Below are 12,496 nucleotides of genomic sequence, written 5' to 3'. Positions count from 1 at the left end.
TTTGTTCTGACATAATTTATTTTTCCCTGTAGTCTCTTGGATGTGTCTTTCCTCTTACATATGAAATATTCCTTCAGCTATTCTCTGTAGAGCTGGCTTAGTAGGTTTTCTTTCTCCTTCAATTATGACAGATAGTTGTTCCAGGTATATTAGGTAAGTAGTCAACCTTGGTATTTCAGAACTTCAACTATTTCTTTCAAACCCCTTTGTGCTTTTAATGTTTTCCTTTAAAAAAAATCACTTGTTGTTTTCACTGGCCTCCTACATTTGTGACTTGGTCCTTTGCACTTGAAGCTCTCAATACACTTTCTTTATTCTCTCCATCCAGTGTTTTAACTATAATATGCCATAGGGACCTTCTTTTCTAGTCCTCTCTATTTGATGCTTTGTATGCTTTTCATACCTAGATGGACATTTATTTCCTTAGTTTGTAAATTTTTATTGATTTTGTTGAAAATATTTTCAATTTATTAAAAAAATTTACAATCTTATACATGCATTTAATGCATATTGATCACATCCAATCCCATTACGACCTCTCATTCTCCTTCCACTCCCCCTGAATTCCATCTTTCTATCTAGTTCCCTTTCTATTTTGACGCCTTTTTTTGAAGAACCACTGAGTTTATTTAGAGTTCTTCCATGAGCATGGGTGAAGGTTACGTACTGGAATATGTGTCTGCTGTCTATCTTGTCATTGGCACAGATATTCATGCTTCTATATCTAGCTTTACATGGATTCTTGGGATCTGAACTCAGGAACTCACCTTTGTGTGGCTTTATCCACTGAGCTGAGCCATCTCCTCAACCCCTTAATTTTGTTTTGGGTTTTTTCTTTCTTTTTAAAATTTATTTACTTATCTGAGTGAGATCAATAGAGAATAGGCACACCAAGGCCTCCACCCACTGCAAATGAACTGCAGATACATGTGCCACCTTTTGCATCTGGTTTATGCAGGTACTAGGAAATTGAACCTGGGTCCTTAGGCTTCACAGCTAAGCACCTTAACTGATAAGTCATCTCTTCTGCCTGGGGCATTATTCTTTTTAAATATATATATATATATATATATATATATATATATATATATATATATATATATATTTTACAAAGGTTGTAGTCTTATATCTATGCTAACTTCTCTTTGATTCCTAGGAGATTATTACTTAACGACAATATAATATTCTCTCATACATTGCTGAATTTGAATTGTGAAATAAATACAAATAAATAAAATAAAATATGCTGGGCAGCATGGTGTACACCTTTATTCCTAGCACTCAGGAGGCAGAGATAGAAAGATCACTATGAGTTTGAGGCCACCCTGAGAGTACATAGTGAATTCCAGGTCAGCCTGCGCTAGAGCAAGGCCCTACCTCGAAGAAAAAAAAAAAAATCAATAAATAAAATTAAAATTAAATTAAATTTAAAAATAAAATGAGGGCTGGAGAGATGGCTTAGTCATTAAGCACTTGCCTGTGAAGCCTAAGGACCCCAGTTGAGGCTCGACTCCCCAGGACCCACGTTATCCAGATGCACATGGGGACACATGCATCTGGAGTTTGCAGTAGCTGGAAGCCCTGGTGTGCCCATTCTCCCCCACCCCTCTCTCTCTCTCCCTCTCCCTCTTTCTTTCTCTGTCAAATAAATAAATGAAAATAAACAAAAAATAATTTGAAAAAATCAAATGAATTGTTACTGGTTTTATTTATTTATTTATTTATGTTGCTTCTATGTATGTGAAGGAGATAGGCCTCTAAATCTCTTTTGTTGTAATGTCCCTATTAGGCATTGAGGTTATACTGTATTCACAAAACAAGTTGAGAAATGTCCTCACTTTTTCTTTTCATTGAAGAAACTGATATAAAGTTGCCATAATTACTTTTCACTATGACACACATTTATATTTTTCTTCTTTTTTGTCAAATTTTGCTTTCTATAGTTAGAAGCCATGGTGTAATACACACAGATTTAGAATTGGTATATTTTCCTATGGAACAACTAGTAATACAGAAATATTTGTCCTAGTCTCCCATAACCACTCCTTTCTAATAGTCTACTTTGTCTGATGTTAGTGTATTGTATAATTGTCTTGTTATTGGCATTTTCATGCCCTTTTTTCTGTCGATTTATTTCCAAACTTGCTCTAGCCCAGGCTGAGTTGAAATTCACTATGTTGTCTCAGGGTGGCCTCAAACTAATGGCAATCCTCCTACCTCTGCCCCCTGAGTGCTGGGATTAAAGGCATGCACCACTATGTCCAGCGACATTTTGTCTTTTAATTGAAGTATTTTGTCTTTTTACATTTTTTTAAATTTTTATTTATTTATTTATTAGAGAGAGACAGACAGAAAGAGACAGAGAGAAAGAGAGAATGGGCACGCCAGGGCCTCCAGCCACTGCAAACAAACTCCAGATGCGTGCGCCCCCTTGTGCATCTGGCTAACGTGGGTCCTGGGGAATAGAGCCTCGAACCGGGGTCCTTAGGCTTCACAGGCAAAGCACTTAACCGCTAAGCCATCTCTCCAGCCCTGTCTTTTTACATTTAACATGATTATATTTGAATGTAAATGCATCATTTTGTAATTTGTTTTCTGTCTCACATTTCCTTGCCCTCTCATTTCTTTACCATTGCTATGTTAAATCATTGTTTTTCTCTCTTAAATTTCCACCCGTTGTCTTTTCAGTTAAAATTCTTTTGTAAATAGTCTTAGTACAGTAGAAATTACAATATACAATTAAAATATCATTAAATTGATATTGCTACCAGTTTAGTTCTTTGATAATCTAAGAATCTTAGAACATTTCATCTGTTAGCTCCTACTTGTTACTATTGGAATATATTTTAGTTAGGTTTTTTTTTATGGCAGGGTCTCACTCTTTCTAGCCCAGGCTGAGTTGGTACTTACTTTATAGCCCAGGTTAGTCTAGAACTGACGGAGATTCTCCTAATTCAATCTCCTGAGTGCTGGGATTAAAGGAGTGTACCACTATGCCATGCAATTACATGTTTTGAAGTCTATATGATATCATAATTGTTTGATACAGTGAATGTTGATTTATTCCTTCTATATATTTATAACTCCCAATATTTTTCCTTTGTTTTTGATTCTAAAATAATTTTCTTTTCCCTTTTTTTAGTCCAAGACATTTTGTGACATACTTCCCTATTTTTCTGAAAATATCTTTATTTTAACTCATTAACTTTTCATTCTACATAGGGTTCTAGAATGACAATCATTTATATCAGCATTTAGAAGATATACTTACCTTGTCTTCTGACTTCCATTGCTTTAATTGAGATGTCAGGCTTTATTTTATTGTGTTACCTATGGCCGAAATGTGTCCTCTCTCTCACTGATTTAAATTTTCTCTATAATTTTTAGTAGTTTCATGGGTACATGCATATGCATATTTTGCTTTATGTTAATTGTGATTTGGATCATAGTTTTCTTTAAGTGTTAGAATAATGTCTGTCAGCAATTTTGAAAACCCAGTGTATCTCATTGCCTTTTGGAACATGTTTGGCCTTAATCTTGCTTTCTAAGGAGAGCTTTCATATGTGCTATTTTGTTTGTGATTACTTTTAGCTATATCAAGGACAGTACAGGACTTCTTGTACAGTAAACAAGCACTCTTCCAGTTAGCTATCTATCCCAAGCCTGAGCTGTAGTTTCCAGTGCTTTTGGTTTCTATTCTTCCACATGGGTATTTTCTTCTGACTTATGTTCCAGTTTACTAATCTTTTCTCCATTGTAGCTGATTTGTTGTAAAGACATTTTTAGGTTCTTAAATTCAGTTATTAAATTTATAGTTTTCATTTGATTATTTGTATATTTAAATTCTTTACTATAATTCTTCATCTGATTTACCCTTTTGGGTCTATTTTTTTCCATGAGTTGTTTTTCACCTATGATATTTCTAGTCATTGTTTGCATTTCATTTATGCCTTGTACCTTTTTAAAAAAATAATTTACTTTAGTAATTAAATTTAATTCAACAACTAAAACAAATTAATTTAAATTGAAATATTTTTATTTACTTATTTGTAAGGAGAGAGGAGGAGAGAAAGAATGGGCATGCAAGGTCCTCCAGCTACTGCAAATGAATTCCAAATGTATGTGCCACTGTGCATCTGAATTTATGTGGGTACTGGAGAACTGAACCCAAGACCTTAGGCTTTGCATGCAAGAGCCTTATCCACTGAGCCATCTCTCCAGCCACCCTTGTAACTTTTGAATGATAATTTAATACTAGTTATGGAAATTTAGAGATGAGGAGGTGAGTAATGAAGTTCTGCAGTAGAGAGGTCTTGCTTATGTGCTTCAATGGTCTGAATAGCAGAGAGACTGCATTTATTCTGTGTTCAGACTGATTCAAAGCAGGATTGTGAAGAATAATTGTATTTTTGTTTCCCTTTATCCTTGGGAAGGATATGACAAATGTTTTCTAAAGAGGGCCAGATAGTAACTGTTCCAAGCTCTGTGGGGCTATAAGCTCTGTTGCAACACTCAAGACTGTTATCAGAGGAGGAAAACATAGGTAAAAAACATATAAATTAACAAATGTGGCTATAGTGCTATAAAGCTTTGTTCACAAAAACTAGCAGTTAGCTAAATTGGACCTCCAGACCATAGTTTCCAACTCTTGTCATATGTATAGTTCTTCATGTCTCTTGTCTCAAAACCTGGCTTATTTAACTAAGACTTCTTCCTGGAGGCTTTCTTCAAAGCTTCATGAAGCTGCGATTCTATCTGCTACTTTCTCACTCCAGTGGCTGCACTTACAAATTAGCCTGGACCATCTTACTTTTTGAGACTAAACCCAGAGCTCATTGACTCTGCTGGCAAGCTAGCCAGCAAGGCTCTGGGATCTGCCTGTCTCTCCATTCTCAGCACTGGGGTTACAAACATGCACCACCCTGTCTAGCATGTCACTGATGCTCCTGCAGATTTTGTATTGTTATTGTTGATTGAACCTTTTTCTTGTTCAAATAGTTTATTTGAGCCAGAAGTAGATGAATACTTTTTTAAGTTCAGATTCACCTTGGAATGGGAAAGTTATCTTTTTTGGTGTGTGTGTGTGTGTGTGTGTTTGTGTGTGTGTGTGTGTGTGTGTGTGTGTACAGTTGCTCCCATGCCACGGTGCACATGTGAAGGTCAGAGGACAACATCAAACGTTAGTCCTCACCTTCCACCTTGCTTGAGGCAGGTCTCTCATTCACTACGATGTTTGCCAGGCTAGGTAGCCTATAAGCTTCCAGGAGATTCTTGTCTCCACCTCCCTTCTTGCCACAGGTGCACTGGGATTACAGATGTTTGCACTACAGTATGTGACTTAATGTGAGTTCTGGGGTTCTTCAGTCAGGTACTCATGCTTATCTGCCCAGTTGGAAAAGTCAGTACTTTAGACTGTTTCAGAAACTGTCAGATTTCAGGTTGCCCTCCAATTTTGATTTATCATTCCCATTGAATCTAATTCTCTTCTTTTTAAAAATATATATTTTATTTATTTATTTGAGAGAGAGAGAGAAGGAGAGAACAGGTGCTCCAGAGCCTCCAGCCACTGCAAACGAACTCCAGATACATGAACCTCCTTGTGCATCTGGCTTACATGGGTCCTGGAGAACTGAACCAGGATCTTTTGGCTTGGCAAGTAAACACCTTAACCTCTAAGCCATCTCTCCAGGCCAAATCTGTTTAATTTTCTACATGCTAATTTGTTCTTATATTGCCTATAAAGAAAATCAAAAACAGAGCTGGAGACATGGCTTAGCAGTTAAGGCACTTGCTTGCAAAGCCCTAAGAACCCAGGTTCAGCACCCTGAACCCATGTAAGCCAGATGCATAAGGTGGTGCATGCATCTGTAGTTTGGTTGCACTGCCTGAAGGCCCTGGCACACTCATCTTCCCCCCCGCCCACACACATACTCTTCTCTATATATATAAAATTAAATTGAATTAAAATATTTTTAAAAACCAAAATAAACAGCAAAAACAAAAACCTAGTCTTCTTGCAGATCCTCTCAGTATTCCTTTTCTATTTTGTTCTCCACATGGTAACCAGAGTGTAAGTTCTGGCTCATATAAATATACAGCATAAATTTGAGTATATTGCCTCTCATCTTTAAAGATTCTCCATTCCCCTTAGGATATAAGACAAACTTTATGATGATTTGAAATGCCTTTCATGCTCTGCCCTCTGTTTAACTATTCAACCTAATTTTTAACATTTCCCCCTAAAACTGACTGGCATATGGCTTTGTAATCTAGGCCAAAATTTAGACCCATTTCATGATTATTTTTAATACCAGATAATTGTAAAGTGCTTCAGAACTGTCTATTGGACTTCAAAGCTCAGAAATGGACTTTAGATTAACCATGAAGTACAGATATATACAATCATTTGGTTATAAAAAGAAGAAACTTCAGATACAAAATCAGTAACAAGATAAACTGGAACAATCTTCTCTGATGCCTTAAAGGGCACAATATTTTTTTGAAAATTTCATTTATGTGTGCGTGGGTGTGTGTGGAAAGAGAGTATGGCTACACCAGGTCCTCTTGCAGTTGCAAATGAACTCCAGATACATATGCCATCTTGTGCATTACATGGGGAGTAGAATCCAGTCTGGTAGGTTTTGCAAATAAGTACCTTTAACTGTTGAGCCATCTCCCAAGCCCTGAAAACAGTAGTTTTACACACATTTTTAATAGTTTGCCATAATTTAAAACTATCACTGTGTTTTTATCTGTGTTTATATGGGTGGGGCATGCTGTTCTTTCATTCCTAAACTGTGCCCTGGTGTATGTGGGGTCAGTTAAACTGTAGAGATTAGGACATTCAGAATATGAGCATTGATTTTCCTGGTCCTGTCTTTCTGGTGGGGAAGTTCAAAGACATCTTTACCCCATGCTTTCAGGAAGCATTCTTTTCAAATGGATGACCATGGACTCTGAGGTGTCAGAGCAGCAGGAGGAGATTCTCTCTATACTGGAAGAACAGTTTCCCAACTTGCCTCCAAGAGATGACATCATCAGTGTACTACAGGAGACCCAGCACGGTGCTCAGAGTGAGTGGACTGTCCCCAGGGCATGCTCTCGCTCGCTCGCTCTCCTCTCTCTCTCTCTCTCTCTCTCTCTCTCTCTCTCTCTCTCTCAATCTCTCCTTCCAGGTGGGGTAGCTTGTGAAGGCCTAAGAAGGTGACATGAGTGTGCTTGCATTTTCTTCCCTCATGCTCCATCCTTGTGGAGCATTTTTAAAGTCAGGGATGTTGATTTCCGGGAAGCAGGCATCCTGTTCAGGGACTGTCCTCTGAGGCTTATTCCACATGGCTATGCACACCTTAGACACATCATTGCCTGCAATCCTGTGCTGACTGAGTTCTAGTTTGAGAGTGTGGTGGATTAACTTTATTAACTTTAGAAGGAAACAAGAGAGAAGATAGCTAAGCTGATGAAATTGTTTTCTAAGCCTAGGCTTCATCAGTATAGTGAATTTCCTAGATCCACCGTTTTGTAATAACAAACAGCTATACTTCACCAAATGCCTAATTTGCAAAAGCTTCTGAGGGTACTTTGCAAGAGTCATATTCCTGAATCTTCAGGATAAGCCCGAATCATGTGTTTTGCCACCCTTACTCCAGATGAGGTCACCGAACTAAACAAGCTTCTTTGCTCTCCCCACAAGTGACCTACAGCTGAGAAGTAACTATCTACCTTCAAGGGGCAGACCCCAAATTACAGAATTTTATCCTTTGCTTTGAGATATCCCAAGGGCAAAGCATTTTATTTGGGAAGTGACCGCAGGCAACAATGAGGAGGCTGGAGTATTTTATCCAGCACTTTAGCTCAGTGAGAAACCTGAGCTTCAGTCCTCTAGGAAATTGGTTTCCTAGAATGTAAAAGTGTCAGGGTGACCCCCCTCCCCACCGAGATGTACAGTGCTGGACAAACTCTGGTGATTTTGGCTCCAGTTTCAGGTGGAATTCTTTCTCGAATTTTGTGAATTGGCTGGTATTAGATTGACAGCTTGAGATTAGCCTTTGTGGGGAGTAGTGACAGCACAGAAATTGACAAAATGCTACAAGTTAGGAATTTTGCTGGCTGTCAAACATTAACCAGGAGACCACTGGGATAGCGAGTGCTCCCTAGTCCAGTAGGATATTGTGTCCTCAAAGTGGGTGCTGGTCGCCAGAGAAAGTCCTCAACAAAAGGCTGTGAACATTATGTGGGGCACACGGAGATGGGAAGGTCCGAGGAATGTAGTCAGAGCATGACAGCATATACCACATGTTCCATTCCCTATGCACAAGTGTGGATGCATTGTGTACATAGCTGTACAATGGCATATGTTTCATTATTGATTTCCAAAACAATACCAAGCTGTTATTATCACAGTATGTTCTAAAAGTCAAAATAGCTGGCTTTTAAATCAGCATCAAGGAGAAATATTTAGTAGCTGTTTGATTTCTCAGGCTGTGATTGTCAGAGTCTATGGGCAGGGTGGGCAGTGGGCTCTCTTCATCAGCATTTAGGAAGGGCACCTGTGCTCTCCTAGGCTGTATTATAGATCTTCTTCCAAGAGACCTAATCAGACAAGACAATGCACCATGAGAGCTTAGTGCTGAGCCAAACATGCTACTGCTTAAAGGTGACAGATTACAGTGAAGTACTTTGGTCAGTTCACCACAACTATGCAGTTCTAGACATGTAGCCATTCTAGACTATTCCTCCCTGCAAGTAAGAAATTCAATAATCCTTACTTCAGAAACTATTAGAACAGCAACCAATTCAAGTATGATAGTTTTCTGATCTACATTTATTTTTGTTTTATCTTATTGTTTTTGAGGAAGAGTCCACTTTAGCCCAGGCTGACCTGGAACTCACTCTGTATTCCCAGTCTGGCCTCAAACTCACAGTGATCCTCTTACCTCTGTTTTCCAAGTGCTGTGATTAAAGACATGTGCCAGCATGCCTGTCTTGGACTACATTTATAAAGTACATTTTGAATAAAATTATACCAGAAACTATAAAAGTATAGAGTCTTATCAAAATGTACCCAGAAAGAAAATTTTGGCCTTATTTGATTAGTTTGTGTAGTAAATCTAGCTTTTCTTTTTATATCTTCTTCCATCCACTCCGTTCCTACCCTGGGTCTTGGGAGAGTGTTCCATCTTTCTTGACTCTAGCTTTGGGTTAGGTTTTGCCAGTGGGAAGAGTCATGAGTATGGGAGAGCAGGGCTATGCATATTGTCCCAACCTCTTACTGACTTGGCTCTAGTTTCTAGAATCTTTCGTGTCCATTCAGATCCCTCTTCTTTTTCATTGTCCCTTTGCCAGTTTGTGGGTACCTCACTAGCTTTAATTTGTGTATTCAGTCCTGCATGCCCACATCTCTGTATCATGCCATTAAAGATCCTACATTTTTACCCTGAAAAGTAAATTTGCTTTCCTGCTGGGTTTTTAAAATATCTTTTTATTTACTTGCAAGCAGAGAAAGATAGAAGAGACAGATAGATAGAGAGAATAAGCATGCCAGGGTCTCCAAGCCAATGCAAATGGACTTCAGATGCATGCTCCACTTTATGCATCTGGCTCTCTGTGGATCCCACGGAATCAAACTGGGCGGTCAGGCTTTGCCAGCAAATGCCTTTAACCCTTGAGCCATCTCTCTAGCCCTTTACCTTGCTGGGTTTTAACCTGATGCAGTTTTTGTCAAAATTTGATTATTGCCTTAGTGGGACTATTATGGATAAAAGCAATACTAAAAATACTATAAAATGTTAAACTTAAATCTAGGCATGGTGATTCATGCCTATAATCACCAAATTTAAGCTGAAGTAGAAGGATTGCCTTGAATCCATAGGCAGCTTATGCTAGAGAAAGATTCAGGTCAGCCTGGGCTAGAGGGAGACCCTGCCTCAAATAAAACAACAAAATGGTAAACTTAATAGAATGAATTCTTTAAATAATCTCTTGTCTTTTTGAAAAGTTCCCCAAATAGGGTTGGAGAGACGGCTTAATCGCTTGCCTGTGAAGCCCAAGGAATCCAGTTCAAGGTTCAATACCCCAGGACCCACATTAGCCAGATACACAAGGGGGTGCACGTATCTGGAGTTCGTTTGCAGTGGCTGGAAGTGCTGGTGCACCCCTTCTCTCTCTCTGTTATTCTCAAATAAATAAATAAAAATTAAAAAAATATTTTTTTAAAGTTCCCCAAATATCACATTGTTTTCTTGTTACCCACAGGTATAAGTATTGAACAAACAATGTTGAAGGACCTGAAGGAACTATCAGATGGCGAAATAAAAGTGGCCATTAGTACTGTGAACATGACCCTTGAGGTAAGGACTGGGTGCTTGTTCAACAGTCACATTCCACACAATTGTAGCTTAAGCGCTTGTCAGTTTGATATTAAATTTATGCTTCTTTGTGATATATTTTACTTACATGCAGGTTAATTTGGGTGGAAGCACTATGTTCAGTGAATGGCCAGATCTGGATCCTCATAATAAGTTCTAATTCATTCACCTTTGCAAAACAAAACCTAGAAAACACAAGCACTTTCACAAATGAGTATGCTCAGTAGTAATTATAACAAAAGTGATTAGGTTCATCTTCAGATTTTCTCTTTGTATCTTTCCTCAGGAAATTATCCTTTATCTACTTTGGGGATTTTCAATGACTTTTGTCCTAGTCTTAATTAACCCAACTAATGGGAATGACATATCATAGGTACACCTTTGTGTCTTTGAAAGTCAGAGTATTTCTTTACTGCTGTATAACTCAATCAGGCTATCTGCCTTTGTTGGAGATTCGTAGCTCTAAAATTTTCTACATAAGAATGTGTCATTATTTCTTTTTCTTGTAATGGTGACTGTCTAGATGTGTATTTGTCTATGGGAAGGCAGGCATGTGTACTGGTGTCCATAGTTTAGAAAACCTAAGAGCAAATGAAGATTGACTGACCTCTGTAAATTCACTCCTAGTGTGTTACCATCATAGCTTGCTTCATGGATGCACAAGAGGAGCAGAGGTGGGTCATCATAACAGTAGTGTGCCTTATAGCTTAGGTAGCTTGTTTCTATTCTGTATTGGTAGATTGACACACAGTTTCCACAGACTTTCAGATTGACAAATGCTTTATATAATTACTTGTTGATATAAGTCGATACAATAGATGATGCAGTTTGGGGCATGGTAAGTCAATAATCACCTTCAATAGAAAGTTAGCTTCATATCTAGAAACCCAAGAAAAACACGGTTCTTGCAAGGGTCAGTAGCTTTGAGAATCATTTCTACTACTGCAAGCCTTAGGGGTTTTCTTTCTCTTTCCCCCTCCCCATCCCCTGCTTTAATGGCATCTTATTAGGTTTTAAATGCCTTGTTTGGAATTCCTTTTAAATTAACATAGAATATCTTGTAATTGCTTAGGGAACTGTCTGTAGTTAGCAAATTATTTTAAGGCTATTAATATTATAGACTTATTGTAGCTTTAATATATCTTCATTTATATTGCATGGGTATATAAGTGGCTTTGTCAGTTGTTGGGCTGTAAATGTTTGTCAAGCAGAATCAGTGGTAGAATGATCATCTTAATCTTGACAGTAATTTACATAAAAGTCCAGTAATTAATCAAGTGGCTAAATGGTTCTGGAAGTCGCATGAGATTTCCTTAAAGGAGAGAGAGCACTGGTGTATATATAAAGAAGGATACAACTTAAACTCTCACCAGCTGAACAAGAGTGTCCTACCTTTACATGGTGATTGTATTAAGGGTAGCTGAGACATGGAGAAAAGACTCCTTACTATATCCTATATCTTATTTGAAAGAGGAAAGGCACATTATTTATCCAACATGCCAGCTGGAAAAATCCCCAAGGTAAGTGAAAAATTTGCTTGTCTCTTTTAGATCAGTCTGTAACACAGGCTTTTCCTAACCCCACTTGAACTTGATTTGAGATCTGCATTCCTTTCTCATATTATCTTGTGTGTTTTGGAATAGTTACATAATTTTTTCAACATAGGTATATTATTGAGGAAATCTTTGTCACTCCTATGATTTTCTAAATTTTGCTTATTCTCCAAAGAAAGATTCTGGTTGCAGGTTCAATTGAAAGACACTCAGACAGATTTAGTTTGTGGGCAGTCAGTATTCCATGGGATAGCCTAACAGTGTTCCAAAGTCAAAGCTTTATTTCTGAAGAACCAAGGAAAATCCTTACTTTTGTAGATTTGGGGGTGAGGAAAGTTTGATGCTGCATGATCCAGCCTATGTACTGGGAGTCATGGAGATTCAGGGAGTCAGGAAGGTACTAGATAGGACCCAAGGCCCTAACACAATTGGCCTTGGTGTCCCTAGGAAGAGGGATCTTATTCTGCTTCTCCACTCAGTTTTGAGCCCCTGGCAGCACTGCATATGGGAAGGCTGTTTGTCAAAAAGACTGCTGCAGGTGGGGTGATGTGACCTTTTAAAGGGATAGCATCTGTGTTC

At 38.2% G+C, this 12,496-nt stretch overlaps 1 protein-coding gene across 1 annotated transcript in view; it reads left to right on the top strand.

Moving 5' to 3' along the window:
* The window catches only part of Prune2 (prune homolog 2 with BCH domain), a 309,960-nt gene that overhangs the window by 77,329 nt on the left and 220,135 nt on the right, over window positions 1-12,496 (top strand). Inside the window, exons 5-6 of the mRNA XM_045146033.1 lie at window positions 6,924-7,073; window positions 10,252-10,346. Coding sequence (XP_045001968.1) covers window positions 6,924-7,073; window positions 10,252-10,346 — 245 coding nt within the window. The remainder of the gene's footprint in view (window positions 1-6,923; window positions 7,074-10,251; window positions 10,347-12,496) is intronic.

The sequence above is a fragment of the Jaculus jaculus genome, chromosome 1 (genome assembly GCF_020740685.1).
Source record: "Jaculus jaculus isolate mJacJac1 chromosome 1, mJacJac1.mat.Y.cur, whole genome shotgun sequence".
In the NCBI taxonomy this organism is placed as follows: Eukaryota; Metazoa; Chordata; class Mammalia; order Rodentia; family Dipodidae; genus Jaculus; species Jaculus jaculus.
The sequence above is the reverse complement of the archived record's forward strand: the minus strand, read 5'-3'. Positions and strand labels throughout refer to the sequence as shown.